The sequence below is a fragment of the Gallus gallus genome, chromosome 4 (genome assembly GCF_016699485.2).
Source record: "Gallus gallus isolate bGalGal1 chromosome 4, bGalGal1.mat.broiler.GRCg7b, whole genome shotgun sequence".
Classification (NCBI taxonomy): Eukaryota; Metazoa; Chordata; class Aves; order Galliformes; family Phasianidae; genus Gallus; species Gallus gallus.
The window spans coordinates 2,240,690-2,263,422 of record NC_052535.1 but is presented as its reverse complement, the minus strand read 5'-3'; the positions used below and the strand labels follow the sequence as shown (position 1 = coordinate 2,263,422).

At 52.3% G+C, this 22,733-nt stretch overlaps 1 protein-coding gene across 7 annotated transcripts in view; it reads right to left on the bottom strand.

Annotated features, from left to right (window-relative positions):
* Positions 1-22,733, bottom strand: part of ZMYM3 (zinc finger MYM-type containing 3) — a 31,322-nt gene that overhangs the window by 6,306 nt on the left and 2,283 nt on the right. For 4 of the 7 annotated variants that reach the window (XM_040700030.2, XM_015278406.4, XM_015278403.4 and 1 more), the window contains exons 2-17: positions 14,164-15,063; positions 13,473-13,513; positions 13,001-13,070; positions 11,919-12,210; positions 11,342-11,519; positions 11,006-11,218; positions 10,272-10,422; positions 9,598-9,713; positions 7,480-7,566; positions 7,010-7,160; positions 6,256-6,428; positions 5,667-5,832; positions 1,876-1,934; positions 1,181-1,349; positions 480-595; positions 132-306 (exon numbers count right to left, since the gene is read on the bottom strand). In XM_040700030.2, the coding sequence (XP_040555964.1) occupies positions 132-306; positions 480-595; positions 1,181-1,349; positions 1,876-1,934; positions 5,667-5,832; positions 6,256-6,428; positions 7,010-7,160; positions 7,480-7,566; positions 9,598-9,713; positions 10,272-10,422; positions 11,006-11,218; positions 11,342-11,519; positions 11,919-12,210; positions 13,001-13,070; positions 13,473-13,513; positions 14,164-15,049 (3,043 nt within the window). In that variant the 5' untranslated portion in view covers positions 15,050-15,063. Of the gene's footprint in view, positions 1-131; positions 307-479; positions 596-1,180; positions 1,350-1,875; positions 1,935-5,666; positions 5,833-6,255; positions 6,429-7,009; positions 7,161-7,479; positions 7,567-9,597; positions 9,714-10,271; positions 10,423-11,005; positions 11,219-11,341; positions 11,520-11,918; positions 12,211-13,000; positions 13,071-13,472; positions 13,514-14,163; positions 15,064-17,000; positions 17,136-22,733 lie in introns of those variants that run through there. The other 3 variants (XM_015278405.3, XM_015278407.4, XM_025150337.3) reach the window with 3 other exon arrangements.

The window sequence follows — 22,733 nt, the reverse complement described above, 5'->3', positions numbered from 1 at the left end:
GCAGCAGCTGAGGGTTTGCTCTACTCTGCTCCTTCTCAAAGGCTTTGGAGGAGCTGCAGTCTGGGCAGACGTTCTGGTTTCAGGAGCAGGTAAACCTTGGCGATGCCAGCCCGAGCCACGGCAGAACCTACCGCACAGGTCCGAGGAGGCTTTGTCCAGTTCCTCAGCCTCTGCAATCATCTCTGCCATGGCCAGGATGTCAGCCTCTAGAGGATTGGAGGGGATCTTCACCTTCAGCTCCTCAATTGTCTCTACAATCTTATCCGCGCTCTCCAGTGTGGTGGGTAGAAACATTGGCACAGGCACCTGTTGACAGCAGCACAGCAGGCAGAGATCAGACACGTGCTGTGCCCACACAGCGTTCCGGTTCAGCCAACTGCTGTAAAAGCAGAGGCAGCAGAAGAGGACAGAGAAGCAGGAAGACTACAGCAAGGCAGGACTGAGACAGAGAACACAAGCAGGTGAAGTGTGTCGCTTACCGGGACAGGCATGGAGAAAGGCACAGGTACTTTCTGGCAGTACATATGCATAGGCACAGGCACGAAGATCGGGACTGGGATTGGCAACACAATCACCTGGGGCTTCCAGTCAGCCTCTGACAAGAGCAAAAGTACATCAGTGAGCTTGCTCCCAGCAGCTCCTCTACCCACCCTAGCTGTGCACAGCCATGCCCACACGGCCAACCAGCACCATAGCCCTTCCAGATATCAGCATCTGACTTACAGGCAGAGCTGAAGCAGCAGTAAGCCAGAGAGCCGTGCAGAAGGAGAAGCTTGCCTTAGCAAGAGCTGCAAGCCCTGCTCTTATGTAGTCCTACTGACAGATCTAGTTTCTTTTTATATGCTAGAGACCACATGCATGCACCCAATGGCAGCTTCACAGTGGAACCTGCTCGACAGACAGCCCCTCAGACAAGATGAAGATCTCTAGAGGAAAAGGAGCTGCCTCACATATTGTGAGAGGTGGAATTATGCTGCAGTGCTCTTTTTGTTGCTGATGGAGACTCTACCTCCATCCAAGGCTGTGCATGCCTCGCACATCCCTGATGCTCCCTCAGCATGATGCCAAACACTCAGCAGTTCTATAGAGTATTTCATATCCAGCCTGGAGCAGAGACACGCTATCTTCCTTTCCGAAATGCCCCTTTAATCCTGCAGTTAGTTGTGTCTTACTGTCCTACCTGTCTGACATCCTTTGGACTTCATTTCTACTTTGCAGGAAACACCCCGGTTCTGCATCAGTGGTTTGCACATGGCAGCTTTGTTCTTCCGAGGGGTGGCTGGAACTGGAGGGGGCGGAGGAGGTGGCGCGGCTGGAGACATGTGGGCTGAGGAGGTCTTTGATGACAACTGAGGAAATGCAGAAGGCAGGAGGTTGGTGTCCACTGAAAGCAGCACTATCTCTTTTCAACCACTGCTCCAATCTCCTGGAGCCTGGCAGTCCACAACGCACGTGGAGGTGCCCCCACAGTTACACCTGGCCAACGGGCTGCCAAGCTGATGGTGGCAGGGAACAAACACACATGGGGTCTCTACAGTCAGCAGGAAGTTTGGCACCGGTGAGCGGCAGGGAGTGCAGCGGGGCAGTGATTATGGCCAGGCACAGATGAGCACCGTGCAAAGAGGAACCAGCACTACAGCAAAAGACTGCTCTGCTGTCCATGCTTCATTCCTGGGCGACAGTTACCCATCCCCCACTCAGGAGATGTGCTGACATTGCCCTGCCCAGAAGCTCGTATCAGCTCCCGCTGCCCGGGCCGCTACCATCACAATGCACTGATTATAGGAGAATTAGATCTCCACGGTCAATCGCAGCTCTGAGTGAGGACAGCCCCCTGGTGCTATCTAGCAAATTCCTATCTCCAGCAGACCTTACCGTGTTAGTCTCTGCCTTCTGATGGGAAGGAGCGGGTGGTTTTGTTTCTGAAGATTGACCTGTAAGAGAAAGCAGTGCCTCTTAGTCCAAGAGCTCCTCGGCTAACGGGTCCCACTGCAGGGACTGGAGGTGGCAGCAGCCACAGGCCAGAGGGCAGTGACAAGCTCCCCAGAAACCACTCCTGGCCACTCCAGGAACGGTCAGTCATTCCAAGAATCTCTAGCCCTAGCACCTTTGAAAACGCTACAACTCCACAATCGAGTCATTGCCATGTTAATTTGTGCTCCCTTGTAGTCCACCCCATCCCCATCACAGCAGGTCAGGAGAAATCCCAGCCCCTTGTAGAGAGAGGACGCCAGGGCTCTATTCCCAGCTCTGCCTACTGGCTTGCTGTACCGAGCCATGGCCCCTCCCTGTGCCTCCATCTCCCTGCTATAATATCTTGGCAAAGTGCTTCGAGATCCCTGGGAAGAAGGTGAGAGAGCTAATAGCAGTGTTACAAGGCATCCCAGAAAGTACAGAGACAGCTTTGCCCAGCATTAGAGATGCAAAAGAGAAAGGATCACCGGCAGATAAGAGGCGTGCGTGGCAGACTCTACTCTCAGATGGTGACAGTATCAGCTTTGCTGAGATGATAATTCCAGCTCACCTGCTTTGCAGAGCACCTGCACCCATCTCAGAGGCTGCTGAGCTAAAAGAGCACCTTCATCCAAGCCTCCCGTGAACCCTGGTTACCTGAATGGCTGAGAAAAAGAACTGCCTTCTACAGCGCTGACCCACCGTGGGCCGCGTGTGAAGGAGACACCTGCAAGGAAAGCAGCAGGTCAGAGCACCCCATGGAGCAGGAGGTCCACTTGCACATCCTACAGATAGGCCCCCAGAAAAGACCCAGACTCCCCAAGGACCAACACGTGGGCACTTGCACTGTGCAGCTCCGTGTCCCAAGGAAATCCCAGGGACTTTGCTCTTTGGTAAAGGGAGGTGCAGCAAAGCCCATTTGGTGACTGCCACAGAGGGGACAGCTAAGTTCCCATTCAAGGAAGCTCTCCAGCCTACAGCTGGGCATTCAGCCACAGGGTGTGCAACCATCTCAGTGGGTCCAAGAATTCCCCGTGACCCACACAAAGTGGACGGGCAGCAAGTTTAGGTGGGAGACATGGATGGCTTGGATGGAGAAAGACAAGCTGCGGAGTAGAGTAAAAGCAGTCTTTGCTATAGCACAATCAAAGCAAAGGTTAATGTCCCACAGGCCAAAGGTTTAGGCCCGTGAGAAACAAGAAAATCCTCCCACCACAAAGCTCCACACGCTGCGTGTCCGGGCTCTCAAGGAAGCTGTGGCTTGGTGTTTACTCTCAGAACACCAGCAAGGAGCTGCCAAGGCATAAACTGCACCAAGCATGACTTCTAGCCCTCTCTTCTCTGCAGCTGGACGGCCCTAAACAGAACCAGTTCCCTTTGGAAGTCTCGGGGCACGGTTCTGTAGCAGGAGCTCCTCAACCACTTGTTACACACACACTGTTCTGAGCGAAGGAGTGGCCACTCTTATTGTTAGCAAGCTCTCTGAGGATCACCAGGCAGACAGAAGCTGATGGAATTAATGGTTTTAGGCAACTACTGGCTGCAAAAAAAGCAAGCGGTCAGCAGTAATGCTCAAGATGGGCCTAAAATCCAAGCAGTCCCTTGCAAGCTTGCAACACTGCTGCCAGGTGCACAGAAGACCCGGGCTGGACCAGGCAGAAGCTGTTCCTCACCAGCACTGACAAGCTGCTCCTCCTGAAACACCCTGCACAGCCCGCTGGGCTGGAAAGCCCTGTGTAAGCACATAGCAGCTCTGGCTTCAGCACCCTTTCAGTGCAAACTGACCAGTACACCACAGTCCCAGGACAAAGCTGTCCACACCTTTCCCGCAGCTGGCAGAGGACAGGCATACCAGAACACAGAAGACTCGGTGCACTTTGGCTTTTACCAAGCCTGGAGATTGTGCTCAGCCGAGCACTCACCACTACCAAAGGGCATTTCCTTGCTTGCCCTCAGAGTCCTCTGCCTCGCAGGCGCACAGAAAGGCAGCACGGGGAAGGGCAACGCACCAAGTGCTAAACAGCAAAGCTCCTGGGGGCCTCCAGAGACATGATGGAGGGTGGTGGTCAGGTCCTGCCAGTTGGTGGTGGTGGAGAGGGTACTTAAGAGTCTCGTGGTCCGTGTCTCCAAGAGGCAAGGGCCAAATGGCGTGAAATAGATGCCTCCCTTGGCAGGCAGTGGCTTGCTTGCTGTGCCTGTGTCCCCACAGCAGTGTTACTGATGCCTCATAGGTAAGATGCCTTGAAAGCAGGGGACAAATCAAACAGCAAGGCTAAGGCTGTAAAATCACGCGGTGAGCTACAAGAGATGGCAAGCCCAATGCCTCTTCCTCCACCGGGGCAGCAGGACAGTGCCCCATCAAGCAGTCTCTCTCTGGACCCCCCAGTGCCAGCTGAAACCAACAGTTTTTGGTCCAGGTCACCTCAGTGTGTCGCCACTCGAGCTGTCACCTCACACGGTGCTTTACAGAGCACGGCTCCTGGAAGACAGGTTGGGACTCCCCTGGCTGGGGGAACCGTCTGCTTCTGGCAGAGCAGCTCTGCTTTGCTCTCGAAGCAGTTCTGACATCCAGGGTTTCCCTCATCTTGCGATCTGCCCACTGCTGTCAGAAGAGAGGCCTCAAGAAGAGCCTGAAGATGGAGAATGAGGTCTCTCAAGGGAAGGTCCTCCTCTTGGTTTCCCCTCCTCAGTGCACCCCAGTCAGGGTTTTACACCTCGTGAAATCCCAGGGGGCTGCAAAGCCCTTAGCCTGTAATACTGGTACCAGTCGAAGCCTGATGAACTGAAGGAAGTCACGTCACAAACCGCAGGCATTTTGTTAACTAGATCAAACAGATCACCTAGAAGATGGCGGCCTGTGAAAGACCAAGCAGAATGAAACTACGCGAGTGTCCAAGGGCCGTGCGATGTCTTGTCACTGCCACTATGAGCACCTTCCATCCTGAGGGACCCCAAAGCACTTTGCAATCTTCCGTAAGCAATTGGCTCAAGTTAACGATAGGAAATGAGGCAACAGGCAGTGAAAATCTCCTCTCCAGCTGGAACTCCACGGATGCAGAATGGGGTTATCCGGGACACGGGGTTGGCAATTCCCCAAAGCTGCAGCAACCTTTTGGTAGGACTCCAATCTAACTTCACAAGACGGAGTGCCTCCAGCGGCTCTGCGCTCCCTCAAGATCGGTCTAGGTTCGGCTCTGGCTGAGGAGAGCCCACCTACAGCATCACCAGCACCACTTCCTGCAGCACCCTGTGTTTTCCTTGAATGCTTCCCATCCAAGCACTGACCTGGCCCAATCCTGATTAGCTTATGAGATCTGAGAAGGTCACAGCTCGGAGGTGGTGTGGGGCTGCAGGTGGATTATCATGCCAAGCCACGCTGTCCCCTAACCCTGCAAATCGAGCTCTCCGCTGGCAACATGAGGATGGAATCGCCCATTAAATCCCTGAGTATCCTCGCTAAGAGTGTGAGCTACAGGCAGCACGCTGGCACCGGCTCCTCCCGTCTGGGCCCTGTGTGTCATAGAACCATAGACGTTAGAGATGGAGAAGCCCCATTAGGTCCCACTCCGTCCTTTCCCCCCCAAGGGCCAGTGCAGGATTGTTCCCTAGCGTCTCATCCAGTCCCAGGCGGGAAGCTTCCACCCCTTGCTGTTCGGTCTTCCCTGTGTCTCTCAGACTGAGCTATGCGGGTCCCCTCCCTCCCTCCTACTCACTGTTCAGCAGGCTCTCGGGCCCCTTCTGCGTGTCCAGGTTGGGCTGGTTCTGTTGATTGTAAAATCGCAGCAGACACTGCTGGTTGCAGAAGTGTTTGATTTGCCCTCGCCAGTGGATGGTTTCCAGCAGCTTCCCCTGACGCTTGCAGGCATGGCACCGAGCTGCCTAAAGCCCGCATCAGCAGGAGAGAAACAACGAGTAACTAACCACACCCCCTCCGAGTGCAACACAACTCTCCAGTGAAAGGTGCACATGGCAAGGTGCTGTGAGCTTCCCCACAGCAGTGCCCTGCCAGTGCCAGCCGGGGTCTCCAGCGGTGCGAACTTCTCCCTGCAGCGCTAGCCGCGGATCCAGCACTGTGAGCTTCCTCAGTGCAGTGCTCTGGCAGGATCAGCTGGGGACTCCAGCTACGTGAGCTTCCCCGTAGCAGTGTCCCGTCATTGCCAGGCAGGACTCCAGCAGTGCCAGGTTCTCCGCAGCAGTGCCAGCCAGACTCCAGCAGTGCGAGCTTCCTCAGTGCAATGCCCACTTATCTGGGTGCCGTGCCCACCACAGCACTTAGCACAAGCTGCCAGTGCCAATACTGACCTTGAAGTACCAGAGCAAGTATTTGCTTTTGCAGTCTTCACTACAGAAGTCCCAGGTGCTGCCCTCCAGCTGCTCGGTGACCGCCCGCTGGCAGGTCTGAGAACAGTAGGTGCAGGTGATGCAGCACAGGCCCAGGTTCTTGGTGAAATCCTGTTTGTAAAGAAGCACACACCCTGCGGAGAAACAATAGGAGTGAAACCTTCCCAGGATGAACTGGGGGCCTCCCTGACCCAAACATGACCAGAATCCAGGTCTGCGGAGACAACAGAGCACACGCAACACACTGTAGGGAACAATCCAGCACTGGCCCCTGGGGCTGGGATAAGATGGGACCTCACGGGGACTTGCCATCTCTCACCTCCATGCTTCTAGGAAGAGTCTGACTCCAACCTCCTGTGTGCAGGAACCCAGCAGGCAGGGCAAGGCCAGGTCAGGCCAGCCCAGACGCAAGAGCGTAGAAGTGCATGATGACAGGAGGAGCGGAGCTGCCACCTGCTGTCTCCCCAGCCCCCAGAGAGAGAAAAGCTGTGAGAAAGCCCTCCCCAAGGACACAATGAACGGTAAAGATCTTGCCCTAGGGCCTGGCTGGACAGCAAGCCATCCCCACTGACAGTCCTCCCTTCACTGCACGGTGAGGCTCTCGCCCCAGGGCCTGGCTAGACAGTCTCCCCTCTGTTCCACTCCATGCTCTCTTCTCCTCCCCCAGCAAGGGCTGGCATGGGGGCTCTGCCTCTCCCGTGCCTTCCCCAAGTACCTTCGCTGCAGAAGTTCTTCTCCACCCCTGAGAAGCGGATCTTCTCATGCAGCAGCTTCTCCTGCTTGCAGTGCTCACACTGAGACACTACCCCTCGTAGCCGCTTGAAGTCCTCACAGCAATCCTTGCAGCAGAACTGATACATCTTGTCCTGCCAAAAAGACCACCACCAGGTCAGGCAGGCTGGCAGGAGGTCCCCGTGCTTCCCAGGGAAGCAAGGCTATGGGTCTGACACAAGTCCCCAGCTCCCCTGGCAGGGTTTGGCAGAGGAGGTCTCCTCCCACCCTTCTGACACGCTGCTGAACATCAGCAGAGCAGCGCTCAGGCACATCTCCAGGCACGTCTCTGTAGCCAAGGCATTCAGAGCAATGGCTCAGAAAGGACTCTCCTTTGAGCAGGGAGAGGAAGAGCTCTGTGGTCCTCGCTGGGGTCGACCTCAGCCTCCGCATCCCCCTGGGGAAAGTCCTCACCTGCCAGTCTAGGATCTCTGGCTTCCCGGTGAAAAGATTGTGGCAGTAATGGCAGTTCAGGTGGATCCCACCTTCCGGGCTGGTGTGCTGTAGAAGACAAAGACAGCTCATGGAGAGAGATGCACACAGAGGGCAGCATGCACCCCGTTCTGCACTGCCACCAGTCGTCCTGCCTGCTCCACTGACCACAGCAGTCCATCTGCCCCTGCTCACACCTGCGCTGGCTGCCACCGTCAGTGACTCACGGTCGGTCCATCAGATCACATCTCAAGCTCCTGGACAGCAGATTCTTGAGTAACTCCACTTTGCTTCCAATGCACTGGGTTCGGCTCTTCTCCAGAAGGCATTTGCAGGCTCCCACCCCTCTGCACTTGAGCGCATTCAGAGATGGTGGCTCTGCTACCTCTTCTGAGACCTTCTCTAAAAGATCTTGAAGCCTGGTTTCCATTTTCAGGGTAACGTAACTTCAGAATTCAAGCAGCCGTTCTCATCCCACATTCCTCTGCTAGATTAAAGAGCCACTTAATACTTGGTGTCTTGTCCACAGGGATATCTTCATTAATGAAGTCATCTTCCAGGTTCTCGTTCTGATAATCTCACATAAGGTGCTCTGTCTGTGCCATTTTTTTGAGGCTCTGTGCAATTTTGCAGCTTTTCTTCAGCATGCTTCCTATTTTTCTTCAACATTAATAATAACTTGGGCATTGGATGAATATCCTTCCTACCTGTGCAGTACTCTAGGTAGAACTTCTGCTCCCTAGCCCCCTAACTTCTCACTTCCTGCTCTTCTGCTTGTTTTTACAATAACTTAATCCTTCTTTTCCTAGCTGCAAACTGATGCACTCATGCTTAATGGCCTATCTGCTGCAATCAAGAGGCTTTGTTTTCCTAAACCCTTACTTTCCAGGACTCACATCCCCGCATCACCTGAGCAAGGCTGATCTTGCACTGAACTGTAAGTACACATTAGGAGGAACCAACCTTGTCAAGGGATCCAATTGCTGTGCTGTGTATGACTGCCCTGACCTCAGCACCACTTAACACTTCACCAGTTTTTGTTTCATCTGCAAAATTTCAGTGCGCTTACTTTGACTTTATTTCCAGATGACTGATGAAGACATTCGACTCCTTGGGCTTAATACTGATCCCTGAGAAGCCATCTTGAAGCACTCCTTTCAGTGGCTTTTCTTTATCAAGGGCGTTCTGAGATCTGTCAGTAAGATGGATCCTAATCCAGGTTATGCACGGCTTTAATGTCATGTCACAATGCTGATTTTATATGGCAACGACTCCAATGTCTTATGAAGTCTACAACTGTAACGACACATCAGCTACCCTTTATCCACACAACACGTGATCTTAGCAAACTATTACACCATGATATATATAAAAAAAAAAGGAATAGAAAAAGAAAACAGTAACAGACAAACAGACACTGCAACTGCCAGAAAATAGCTTTCCTTCTCTAGATTCTCTAAGTTTTCTCAGTTGCCCAAGGCATATCCTGGCCTAAGTTTCCCAGGCCTTCCTGCCTGTTGCTTTGTTCTTTGGCAACTGTACAAAATGAATATTCTTCCAGTTGCCTTTGAATTCTATGAACATTTAATGTATGCTCAAACTCAACACCAGGAAACTCAACGTCATCAGTCAAGCCTTTGAAGACTATTAGACATAAGGTATCCAAGTCTGCTGGTTGTAAGTTTTTAGACAACGTGACCTAGAAGACTTCTGTTTCTTGGTGATCTCTGGCTCAGAGAGCAGCTCTGCCTCTTTCCATGCTAGCAGGTGCCCATGGTGCTTTGCTGGCTTACTTGCAGCACCACCGTAAGGCCACTATGTTCCAAACTACTCATGCAATGCAGCTCTGTGCTGTACTCCTACTTGGCATAACCTGATAAGACTGGAGAGAATTAGTCAGTCTTACTCCAAATGAAGTGAGGGGAAGGTAGGGCCAAGACTAAGGAATGAAGCAACTGCAGTCCGTTGGAATGCCTGTGCTCCAGTAGAGATTTTCTTATGGATACTCCCTGAGGAGCCTGAAGAAGCTGCAGCCTCTGCTAAGTGTGAAAAGAGGCAGGAGCTCTGGGGCCCAGCCCGGCATGAAGGATTTTTCAGTACCTGGAATTTGGTCCAGCAGCTGGGGCTGCAGAATTGGTAGACAACCCGGTCTGTCTTGTTGTAATAGCAGGGTTCAGATAAACTCTTTCTGCAGAAGCTGCAGGGCCTAGGGGGACCTGATGAAACAGATAGGAATTGGTGAGGGCAGCAGCACAGGACATGGGTCTAGATTCTGAGGATGGCATGCAATCTACTCACTCATCCTCAGTCAAGCTATTACCAAAAAATGAAGGGACAAGAACACCAGGAAACTAAGAGCACCAGATTCTGCTAGGACAGAAATGTTAAACATGGATGGAAAGCAGACTGGTTCAAAGAAGTGATCCTGGCCATATGGAAATCTGGACAAAACAGCTTGCAATACTTGCATCAGTCATCGGAGACCATACCCACTCCTGAACACAGTGGTAATCTATGTAATGGGAAGGACAATGCCAGCACAGTATGGTACTACAACTGCCTCCTGCATCCTAGCAACAGACACTACCCCTCAGCATCACGATGGCTCCACGTTGCAATGGGTACCTCCCTCTCCACATCTCCTTCACTTATCTCCCTGGACTCCCCCCGAGACACCTTCCCACCTTCTTTCCAGTCTCATCCACAGGTAATAAAAAGTACTAAGAAAGGAGTTGAGTAGAGAGGTGACTAAATCACTGTATGAGGGTCCTTACCAACCAAGCCCGACTGCTTCACTTTGTGGGAGGTAGTGCAGCAAATGGAGCAGAACAGTCCCATCTTGCCACTGCGATCCACATTGGGCAGCATGTCAAAGTTTTTGCACAGCGTCTTGCACCACATGCAAGGGTAGACTCGAGTGTTCTTCTGCAAACACAGAGCAGAACAGAGCTGTCAAGGAGCCCAACACAGCCCATGAGCTCATACTCCATCCCACTACTGCATCCACCACAGGGCAGCTCTCCCGCAGCAAAGACCTGATGTGAGAGCCAGGTTCATAGCCTGTAGGCCCAGGCTGTAGTAAAAAAAACCTGCCTTTGGCACCCCTGCCTATTACTTGAAGGGTACTCTGGCCTGAATACAGGACTTGGAAGTCCCATTAGTACTTAAGAGAAGTCTACTCAGGCTACAGATATAACCAAGCTTCAGGGATGCATCCCAAAGAAGTCATCTCCTGCTAACTGCATTTACCTGTGGCACTGCCCTGTCCACCTGTGTCTGAGTGTTTGACCTGTGCTTGGGTTCAAGATGGGCCCCAATCAGTATAACTAAGTTCTGTTTCAAAGTTTCTTCACAGCAACCTCTTAAGATATTTTGTCAGCAACAGAAGGCCAAGGAGGTTCAAGCTGCCTGCTATTGCATAAAGAATCCTGTGCCAACTGAAGAAAGGAGATGAGTGCCCAAAGAGGAGCCCCCTCTCCTGCAACCCCCAGCAGCCGACTCCACACACCTTCTTGTAACTGTTGAGACAGCTAGAGTTGCAGAAGCGCTTTTGCTGGCCTTCATGGAAGAGGTACTCCACGGGCATGCCTTTATTGTATATATAAAGTCCACAGTAGTCACAACAGTTGGTTTTCAGCCCCTTGGTGGCTCGGAACTTGGTGAAGCAGGCGTCACTGCAAATGCGGTGAACTACATTCCCATTGCTGACCTCATGCTGGACCTGCAGAGGCAACATTGCTGTCACTCTCACAGCAAATGCCCAGTCATGGTCCCAAGCAGGGCCAAGGGCTGGAGGTCACAACAACTGGATCCAGGACAAGGGAAAGACAAGGGATTTCCTTACCTCACCAGGCTTATGGCAGACACTGCAACGGATGGTGTCTGAGGGGTCTGCAAACTGAGGTGCTGGTCTCTGTTGCTGGGCCTCATAGAGGGAGAGGCAGACGGAGGTGCAGAACTCGTGGAAAGAGCCACCTGAACCTATCTGGGCAACCACGGAGTCCCTGGTATTCCAGATCTCCCTGGGGATCAAGAGGAGACATGTCAGCACAAGAACACACCAGTGCTGCCACTAAGCCACTGCAGTGAAGGAACTTTCTGTTATCCCAAGGGAGTGATGGGAATTGTCCCGCAATTGACGAGCCTCTGTCCCAGCCCAGGGGGAGGTGCCTGAAGACAAAACATGCAAGAGCCTGTTTTGAGAGGAGACAGGGATATGGGGAATTAAGCCAGGCAGGGAAAGACAGTAAGTAACATAAAGGGAGTGGAGGGAGGACGGGATGCATGAAGAAGATACGGGCTGACAGCTGGCAGAGGAATAGTGACGTGGGAGACAAAGGAAGCACGGGGTTCACAGGTTATGGGGAAAATGCACCGGGTCACAAGCACAGGAGCACTGGGAGAGGGGAACGAGCACACACTTTTTACAGAAGGTGCACATCTTCTTGCCATGCGGTCTTTTCGAGAAGGTGGTGAGACAGGAGCTGGAGCAGAAGAGCTGAGGGAGTCCCTTCCGTTGGTAGGCAGTCTGGCCCTTCTGCAGCGGGGTCCGGCAGTTGGCACACGTCATCTTGGCAGCAGAGGAGCGGGCGGCTCGCTGAGCTATCTGAGTGCGCAACGACATGCGAGTGGAGCGGCGGGTACGGAAAGGAACAAAGTCCTCATCGTTGGGATCATCCACCATTGCATCAGAGTCTTCGTCAGAGACCGGAACTGCACGGCAGCAGAGAGAAGATATTCTCCGTGAGGAACTAAGACAGAGTTGTGCCACGAGAGGCGTGCTGGGGCTTCCTGGGGTCATCTTCCTGCAGGTTGTTTGAAGGCTTTGCGCCTTCCTAAGCAGAATGATGGAGAGACCCTGAAAAGAGACTCTGCTGGAACTGGAGATGAGTTGGGAGGTCCTCAAGCAAGTGAAGTTTCTCTCTAGGAGAAGTCATAAGGTGGAGCAGACGCCCCAAGTGTAAACGTTACTACAGGAAGCCCTCTAAGAACCGGTAAACATTAAAGGGAACAAACTGGATCACCAGCCACTTCTCCAGCACAGACAATGACTGACCAACAGAAAGATGCAATGTCTGTGCAACACCTCACACACTGGAGGACAGAGATTTCCTGTATTTCTACAGGTAAGTCCCCAGAATGCAACTTTCCTTCAGACAGCCTGATGGCACAGAGGCAAAGGAAGAAAAGTTCTGGCTGAGGAAATGGCAGATGGATTCCCTGGGAACATCCCCTGAGTTTCATCCTATTATCAGTCGGTACTTATTGCCTATAAACCAATGTGAAAATACTGCTACTCTCTCCTCCCTTATCCTGAGGAAGTAAGGGAAGTATCCTGAAATGGAAACTCTAGGGGTGAAGGACCTGTCCTACGCAACAGGAATGTCTAAATGAAAGCTCCATGGTCCTTACTCCCTGTTCACAACACAAACTGCCTGTCTGTACTGGGCCCAGGACTTGCTCCAGGGCTGAACGCAGGTGATGGCCAATGCTGATTACTCACTGCTCTCAGCAGAGTTCACAGTTTCAGGCCTGGCAGTTTCTGATCTTCTGGCCCGTTCACTTCTTTTCTCCTAGGAGAGATTCAGAAAATGTTTAGACTAACCCCTTGCAAAGACAGCAATGGATAATATCCCAGATCACCGTGCAGTTTCAATTCCTGAGGTTTGAATTCCCACTAACTAGGCTGAAAAAGGATAAAACTCCATAGATATCCAACAAGAGTTGGCCATGTGGGGGAGAGAGGGGAAAGCAGCCTTATGGGAGTGATGTTCCATCTGGGGGTGGCAGGGACAGATACACTGGAGCCACACGTATAGCACGGTGGCATTACACAGGGATCACCCCATCACTGCAGACATGCAAACTCCTTCCCAGAGGGCTGATGAGACAGCCAGCGTCTCTGAATGAGTTTGGCAGCAGTCAGCCACCCCCAGTATTCCCACTGCATACGTACTTGACTGTATTCTCCTCACCTTCTCAGTTTGGGGCACACCTCCCTTCCGAGACAGGCCTTCTGCAACAGAAGCACAGGAGAAACTTAAATCTGACATCTTGCTTTTCTCCAACAGAAGAGGATTGACGGTGTACTCATGTAGCCGCCCTTTGGGCCAGTCTGCATATATGGCCTCAGACAGAGCCAGCTATTCTGGTGGTGTTCAGACACAGGAAAGCTCCTAAACCTGCCACTTGTAGGTATAGATAAATACATGTGGTCTGGGAGAAGTCCTGTACAGGAGAGACCTCCCCGCCTCCAACTGCATGACTGTGGAGACGGAGCGCTTCCTGAGGACGGCCAGCTTGGATGGTGGGACTTCACATATTGGAAATCCTCATCTCCAACAAAGACTGCAAGGATGAGGAGAAAGATGTGCAGCAGCAGCTTTGTCAGGGAAGCTCCTAGCTGACACGAGCACTAAAAATCAAAGTTAAAGCTATGAAAACCGGAGGGAGAGCTTGTGCACACCAAAGGAATGGCTTCCAGAACATTAACCCAGATAAGCAAGGCACTTTTCCCATATTTAGTCCATCCATAACATCACTGATTTCCAAGGTAAAGGAAGACAGGGAAAGATGGAGCTCAGAACAACCTCCAACTTCAGAAGAGTGCAGCCAAGCAGCCTCCTGAGCAAGAGGAAGCCAAGTCCTGCAGAAACAGCAACCTACCTGCTGGTAATGCAGCTTCCTCTGCCTTCAGCCCAGTGCTTTCTCTCAGTGAGTTGTTCCCATCAGCATTCCATTCCTCTGCTTTCTTTTCCTGTGCGGGCTCAGAGGGCAGAGCTGCCATCCTGCTGTCTGGGCTCAGCTCCACCTCTGCATCCCCCGGCAGTCCTTCCCTCTGCACAGGTGAGCTTTTCCTCGGTGCCTTCAACCTCGTCTTTTTTGACTGTTTAAGGCTGAGTTGTGGAGGGGCTATTGGCGGACTCGAGGGTTGTGCTGTGGTTTCCTCTGTGGCTGGGGCACTGCTGAGGTCTCCAGAGTCAGGAGCAGGCTGTAGCGGTGATTCGGGGCCGTTGTCATCAGACAGTGCAGGAATAGCAGCAGCACCATCTTCTTTTAGGTCCCCAGAGTTAGTTTTTGGTGCACCTTCCCCTTCTTTCTGTGTTTCTGGAACGAGGGCTTCTTTAGAGACGGTGGAGGAGTCCCCCATCCCACCCTCCCCATCCTGGGAAGGCTGTGCCTTACACAGCTCGTCCAGACCCTCTGATTTATTTAGCTCCACCGAGCCAGCAGTTCCATCCAAGTCATCTAAGACATCAGGTTTCTCCAGGACATCCAAGGCAGTACTGGGTTTATCTAGATTGAGGTCATTTGATTTGCTTTGTTCAGACAGGCCGTCTCCCTTCTCCTGAAGGCCCAAGTCCCCATCTGCAGTCATTTGCTTGGACTGACCCCAGTCTGGGGGCCGAAGAACCGAAGCTTCCTGGGTAGAAGCCGTTTGGGAGCCCAGGAGATCCTCCCCAAACTCCATGTCAGCAGGAAGATCACCAATAAGTGGTTTGTCAGGCAGAGGCAGGGGGTCCAGAGATCCCGAAACTTCACTAGAATCCATTTAGACGATGACAACTGGAAACAAGAGGGAGATTTGCAAGTTAATGAAAACCAATCCAACGGTGCATGAATTGCCTACTCTTCTGAACGGTGCTGGAGCAAACGAAGGCCTGGCAGGATTGCTAGCAATACCCAGGGCACCAGCAAATCAACCCCAGCTCTTGTGAGGTTACACTTTGTGAAGCCAAAAAGCAGCAGCAAAACACAGCAGTTCAGCAAAGCCGATCTCTCAGAACTCTCTCTACCATCCGCAGCCCTCGCCACGGCGTGGCAAACAGACTTGCTTATGATAAAGGACACAGTGGGCTATCAGAAATGACTCGGAGCACCAGTTCAGGAGGCTTCTCACAGCCGTTCTGCCGTGCATAACAGCCTGTCCTCTGCCTTCTGCTGTGTTTCACCAGACTCAAATGATGTGGCCTCTCCTTTCTCCTGATCTGTTATCAACACAGCTACCCTATCTTCTAAAACATCTTTTCTCTCGAAGCAGAGGCAGAAATAACTTCTTTCTATCTGTGCAGTCTGAGTGTTGAACAAGATAGAGAATTTTGTCAGAGGACAGATAGAAAAGATGTCGTAACTTCGCTACAGCTATAATGCCAGAGCTGGGGGAAATCCTGGAGGGCGGCAGAAAGGAAAGCTGAAAAGCCCATGATGTTAAAAGCAGCCATAAGAGGAAGAACACAGCGAAGTAGGCATGAACATGCAATGCAGTCAGGAAGAAAGAGCAGTGTTGCTGTGCATGGCACTCACATAAGGAGGTGCGATGCTCGCTGCTACCAGCAGACGGCCAAAGCCGCAGCCCAGCTCTGCAGCCAGCAGCACCGCCAGGCAGAGAGGCCAAGATCAGGTGAGGCAAGAAAGCATTTACATTCATATCAGCTAATAATGCACTACGTCTCCACAAAAAGATAATAGCTGAAGAGGGAAAGGGAGCTGGATTCTGCAAGTGGCGATGCAGAGTAAGAGCCGACGGAGCATCGCGTCCCCAGAACAGGCTGAACTCCAGGCTATGGAGAAGGAAGGCAGTGTAATCAGAAGATATGGCAACAGCCTATCCCCTTATCGGGATCATTCTAATCCTAAATTTGGCACTGTTTTGAGCTCTGAAGCAGAAAATTCAGTATTGCTGCTTGTTTGGGCTTACTGCGAGCAGGGCTCGTCTGCCCCATTAAAGGAGGAAGGATGAAATCATTTCAGTGGTGATGGCTGATCGGTTCTTCCTTCGCATCCTTCCCTCGGAAAGGATCACCAAGGCTCACCCACAGATGGTTCACTCAGAACTAAATAGGAAATATTCGGGTAGAGGACGTGCCCGACTTCTGGACCTCATTTAAGCAGGGTTTGGGGAATTGTGCTGAACAGGTCATTATCTCTTTGTTTTATCTAAAACGCATGGCAACGTTTTCTGCTCCAGTGACAGATAAGCACAAAAGTTGTCATCTTCAGCATCTCAGCAAATTTCACCACTAAGGACTGATTATTCCATTTGTTTCCTTCAGCTGCACAGGAGACAAAGCCTCCAGAATGAGCCGATCCCACAGCAATGCAGAACGGAGCGCGTGCCTCGAGGTGGATGACAGGGAGAACAACAAAGCAGATGGGAGCAGAGACATCGGAAAGGGAGGCCGGGAGGATTTGAAGCAGGTGAGAATCCTCTCCAGATCAGTGTGCTTTCTGCTGCTCCAGATACAAGCAGTGCTCACTTCTGGAAGCTGTCCCTTGCCCACATCTCCAGACAGACAGCAGACCTTACAGCAGTACAGCAGGAAGGTCGAGCCACTCACATGAACAAAGAACCCACACCCTTTGCACAAGTGTGCAACGAACCACTGAGGTGGTATTCCTACGGTACGGAGAGACCCTGGGAGAAATTTTGGAGCACAAGGAATCCATTTTGGCCTTCCTGACCAGAGGACAGCATAAGCAGCAGCCCATGAAAGCCTACCAACCTGCTGTGCTACCCATGTGCTCTCCAAATAGACTGACAGCATGTGGTTTCAACAGCGTGGGCCTCAGCACTGCCTTCAGGCTCTGGGCCTATTCAAATACCTCATTTCTATTCCCACCAAGGATGGATACCTGGGGAGAGAACATAAGAAGCAGAACAGGACAACCAGCTGCTGAGGAACTGCTCGGCTTGAGCTGCACTGAGAACATTGCAGGGCAAATCCTCCATGGATGTGCTGATCCCCCTTTGGAGCAGTTGAAAGTTCACGTTGCAATTCATTCTGCAATCGACCATTTTGTTCTAAAAAGAAGCTTCTGTGCTGCAGCAGAGATCCGTGACAAGGAGACACGGAGGCAGAGAGGTGCTGACTTCTGACATAGTCATAATAACCTGGAAAAGCTGAGGGAGTCAGCGTGGTGATGGACCAAGAATGATGCTGCAGGTAGTCTGGGTGGGACAGGAGGAACGTCTGTGCCCAGCGCTGAAATCCTGCCTCCCTGACAGCAGTCTTCATGGTGACTTTCAGCTGCCCAGGATCAAGAAGGCAGCCCATAGCACAGGAGAGAAGGATGCTCTCCAGCTGCTCTGAAGCTGAACCCTACCTGAGACAGTGAGAGCTGCTGAGCTGCAGCGAGGTAAGAAACACTGCTTTCATTTGCCCCAGGCTTTCCAATACATCCAGACTTTCTGCTGAGCATCACAGCGAGTTGTGCTGCCAACCGAATGTGAACTTCACCTCCTGGTAAGGTCTCATCTCACCACCTCCAACAGGCGAGTAATAGCTGATTGTTTCTGGCAGATGCTGAAATGATCTGCCACATATCCACCTCCTTTTTCATCCTGTCTGCCTGAAACCCTCCTGCTTTCCAGCCACACACCTGGCAACAAGGGAAGCACACTGGAGCACTGCTGAAATGCTGCCCGTCCGCAGAGGGTGCGACTGCCCCACTGGGTATTTGGGATCTCCTCACTCGGGACTCTCCAGAACGCTCAGCAAGTGGCACTCCTGGGAACAGCAAGCTGGGGGTGAAGCCTTCTGCACAGCGGTGCTTCTCAGGCAGCACCCAGAGCTTCCAAAGAGGCCACGGGACCCCACCTACACATGGGACTGGCACGGGGTGTAGCTCTGACCACCAAACCCAATAGGTGTGAAAGAGCAGACCTGCCCCACCTTTGCACCAAAGAGAGGGCACAAGGGTCTTCTCTTGGAGCAGGAAGCTCTGTGGGGACACCCAGCTGACTAGCTTATTAAAAACACTATGAGAGACGTCGCTGGTGCTGTAACTGCACAGATCTTCCACAGCTGAGTGTCTTTATTCAGCTGACCGTTAGCAGGGGAATACGTGGCCTAGCTGGAAAAAACGAGGAGCCACCAGCAAATATTTAATTAAAGTCAGAAAGTGAGGAACAATAAAAGACGGTGTTGTTATTCCCTGACGGTGCCGTGAATACCTCCAAACCTCTGCTGTGTGCAGAAGGGCACAGCTGGCCGTGACCACTGCTGTCACCAACCACACACCGACCAGCACGGTCCTGGGCAGCACGTCTTCATTAGCTGCATTGCACCTTGAATGACAGACGTGGTAAAAGCTCACTTCATCGCTGCCATTTATCTGAGTTTATCCAGGCAGTTTATAGCCCTCCAGATTGAAGCACCGCAAACATTTATTACAGATCGGCTAACTCATTTTAAAGCAAATTAATTTAGAAAGAATCGCCAGGGAGCCTCGTGTGCTGCTACGGGCAGGCTTCAGACCAGTGAAAACTCACCAGAAAGGAAGAGAATGTCATTATGGAGCAGATTGTCTTGAGGGAGATCACGCGGCATGTGTGGGACAAGCGGGGGATCAGGCCTAGCCAACGTGGGTTCACGAAGGGCAGGTCCTGCTCGACCAACCGGATCTCCTTCTATGATCCAGTGACCCGTCTGGTGGATGAGGGAAAGGCTGTTGATGTAGTCTACCTACACTTCAGCAAAGCATTTGATACCATCTCCCACAGTATTCAGCTGCAGAAGCTGGCAGTCTGTGGCTTGGACAGATACACTCTTGGCTGGGTAAGGAACTGGCTGGAGGGCCGGGCCCAGAGAGTGGTGGTGAATGGAGTTAAATCCAGCTGGCGACCGGTCACGAGTGGTGTTCCCCAGGGGTCGGTGCTGGGGCCTGTCCTCTTTAATATCTTTATTGATGACCTGAATGAGGGCATTGAGTGCACCCTCAGTAAGTCTGCAGATGACACCAAGTTGGCTGGAAGTGTTGATCTGCCTGAGGGTAGCGAGGCCTTACAGAGGGATCTGGATAGGTTGGATAGCTGGGCTGAAGCCAATGGGTTGGGATTCAACAAGACCAAATGCCGGGTCCTGCACTGTGGCCACAACAACCCCAGGCAACGCTACAGGCTTGGGGCAGAGTGGCTGGAAGACTGTGTAGAGGAAATGGACCTGGGGGTGTTGATTGATGCTCGACTGAACATGAGCCAGCAGTGTGCCCAGGTGGCCAAGAAGGCCAATGGCATCCTGGCTTGTATCAGAAATAGTGTGGCCAGCAGGAACAGGGAAGGAATTGTCCCCCTGTACTCAGTACTGGTGAGGCCCCACCTCGAGCACTGTGTCCAGTTTTGGGCCCCTCACTGTAAGAAAGACATGGAGGCCCTGCAGCGTGTCCAGAGGAGGGCTGCCCAGAGAGGTGGTGGAGTCACCGACCCTGGAGGTGTTCAAGGACTGTTTGGATGTTGTGTTGAGGGACATGGTTTAGCGAGAACCATTGGTGATGGGTGAATGGTTGGACCGGGTGATCCTGTGGGTCTTTTCCAACCTTTGTGATTCTATGATTATTCGTAGCACAAACCACCACTGGTGCCATCCAAACCTGCTGCCACACAGCACTACGTTAAGCCGTCGCCATCTCCTTGAAGACTGATGCTGGAAGAGTTAGGATGTTAACACCTTCCAGTGGTAACCCTACCTCACTATGGAAAGAAATGGGGAGATGTGACACATCTCCAAATGATAATTGAAGGAAAAAAAGGTCCTGAGCAAAGGACTCTTTAGAGGGACAGATAAATGCACAAGACTCCAAGGGCTGGAAGTCAACGCTGGATAACCTCAAACATGGCTGTTTCCCCATGAGCACTGTAGACAAATGCATACTTAACCAACCCAAGGATATGCAAACCCTCTGTGACCTGCAAACTTCACAGCAGCTGTTGGTGTCTCTCTTCACTAGTAGTAGCTACAGCACGTGTCAGTGGGAAAAGAAAGACCTTCCCAGAACAGCCTCGCAGCATCAAGACACCAATAATGGCCATCTAACAGCCCCAAACCGGGGGCCAAAGACCAAAGCCAGGCTTCTCTCCATCAGGAGCACCAGCTTAGGGTGCAGGCCTTGGGCTTACAGGGCTGCAGCACCTCTCCTACAAAGAAAGGCTGAGGGAACTGGGCTCGTTTAGCTTGGAGAAGAGAAGGCTTTGGGGAGACATCATTGTGACTTTCTAGTACTTGAAGGGAGCATATGAACAGGAGGGGGAATGGCTGTTTATGAAGATGGACAGTGATAGGACAAGGGGGAATGGTTTTAAACTGAGACAGGGGAGGTTTAGGTTGGATATTAGGAGAAGTTTTTCCCCCAGAGGGTGGTGACGCACTGAACAGGTTGCCCAAGGAGGCTGTGGATGCCCCATCCCTGCAGGCATTCAAGGCCAGGCTGGATGTGGCTCTGGGCAGCCTGGGCTGCTGGTTGGTGACCCTGCACATAGCAGGGGGTTGGAACTGGATGAGCATTGTGGTCCTCTTCAACCCAGGCCATCCTATGGTTCTATGACAGCAGTCATCCACAGCAGCAAGAGGGCCCAAACCTTCCAACACAGAGCAGGGCATGCTGTACAACACCAAGGGTTCCCCGCCAATTCCTCAAAGGCAGGACCAGCCAGACCAGATTTTGACCTTGTATTCCACAAATGTCACCTCAGCTTCAAGCAAGAGAAAGGGTAAGTTTCCAAATTCTTGCAGAATTGCCTGGAATTGCACGGACCAGAGGACTTCTTACAACACTTCAAAGGCACTTGTCTACGTTCCACAGACATCATCATCATTTGCTATTAACCCAACACTTCTGTAAAACCCTACGACAACAAAAACGAGCACTCATCCATCAGAGATGCCATTCTGGCAGCAGTTCGAAGCTGCGTGGATGCTCTCACATTTTTCCTGAGACCAGCATCCCCAGGCTGTGCGTGTCAAGGTCCTGCAGCAAGGAAAGGAGCAACAAGCCTATGTGCACTCCAACACAACATCCTTTGTTCAGCCGTGTTAAGACAGAGGCCTTAGCAGTTAACACCCGGCGCCTGGAGAGCAATTCAGCTTCAAGAACCAACTCCGCTCAGAGATCAGGTCAGAGAGCAAAACTCCTGCTACTTGCACTGCTCTGTGCCTGCAGAATGAACAAGCAGCTCTGTGCCCAGGACTCACTGCCTGCCACGTGACAGCACCTGCCAAATCCCCGTTATACACAAGGGGGTTAAAAACCTGTGTGAGCACCAGCTGATGCCTAACAGAAAAAGCAAGGAGGTGCACAGCATACTTGAGCAGTGCCTGACGAAGCTGCCCTGATGATGCTAAGGTGGTGATTAATAGACAGAGATGGACACTGGTCCAAGAAAAATGCCCATCTCCCTTCCTGTTGCTAAATGCTGCTGCTGGAGCACATCACAGCACCCAACACAGTCTTGGACTTCCCCACAGAAGCCACAGCCAGTTGGAAAGGGGAGTTCCATGCACAGCAAGTGATTGGGAACCCTAATGAACATGAGGGCATGAACAGCTCAGAGGAGCTCCTCAGAGCTCAACAAGACAAAGCCCTCAGCAGCCTCATCTGAAGGCAGCTCTGCTGTGAGCAGGAGCTGGGACAGAGACCTGAAGCCCATTCCATCCTCCTGCTGCTCTGTGACTGAAACTTACTACGGTGGGAAGAGAGGAGACAAGAGGAGAGAATTCTCACGGAGAATGTACCTGTGAGGGCAAAACAAAGTGTTCCTGAAGAAGCCTCAGAGACCCGAAATGACTGAAGCACGAGGTGAGATGTAACCAGCCCTTCCTGCAGCCCCACGTTCCTCTGCGAGATCCCCACCGTTGGGGCCCCTTAAAAGCAGTGTCAGCCTTGGGATGCTTCACCCCTGTGCAGCTGTAAGACTGACTGCAGTGATGCTGCACTGCACAGACCAACGGCTGAGTCCAAAGAGGGCTGGGAAGGACGGCCTCAGGCACTGCCCTTTCCTAACCTGTGCTGCCAGCAGGGGATGAAGTTTGCACTTTGAACACGCCACTAAGATTAAAACAATGATATCCCGACACAATCTCCATTCAGATAATAAGACTAATTGTCATAGCTGCAGCCGACCACGTTCTTCCCTCATCGTGCTTTCACCCCTTCCTACACAAGAGGCTTCTGGCAGCACGTGCGTCCATCGGAGCCATGCATCCCCAAACCACTGGCCACCAAATATCCCCACAAGCCACACGGGGCTCTGCACCCCAAGGCAGGCTGTGGGCTCAGCCTCGGCCCCTCGCTCTGTGCCAGGGCTGCCAAGCGACAGGTGTGCCCGGCCACCATGGTGTGTCAATGGGGGTGCCAAGCTGCACCCCCCAAGTGAAGGGCGAGGGTGGGCAGAGGGTGTGAGCGCAGCAAGCGGAGCCTCGAGCTGCTGGCTGATCCCGGGATCCGAGGGCCATCTGAGAGAA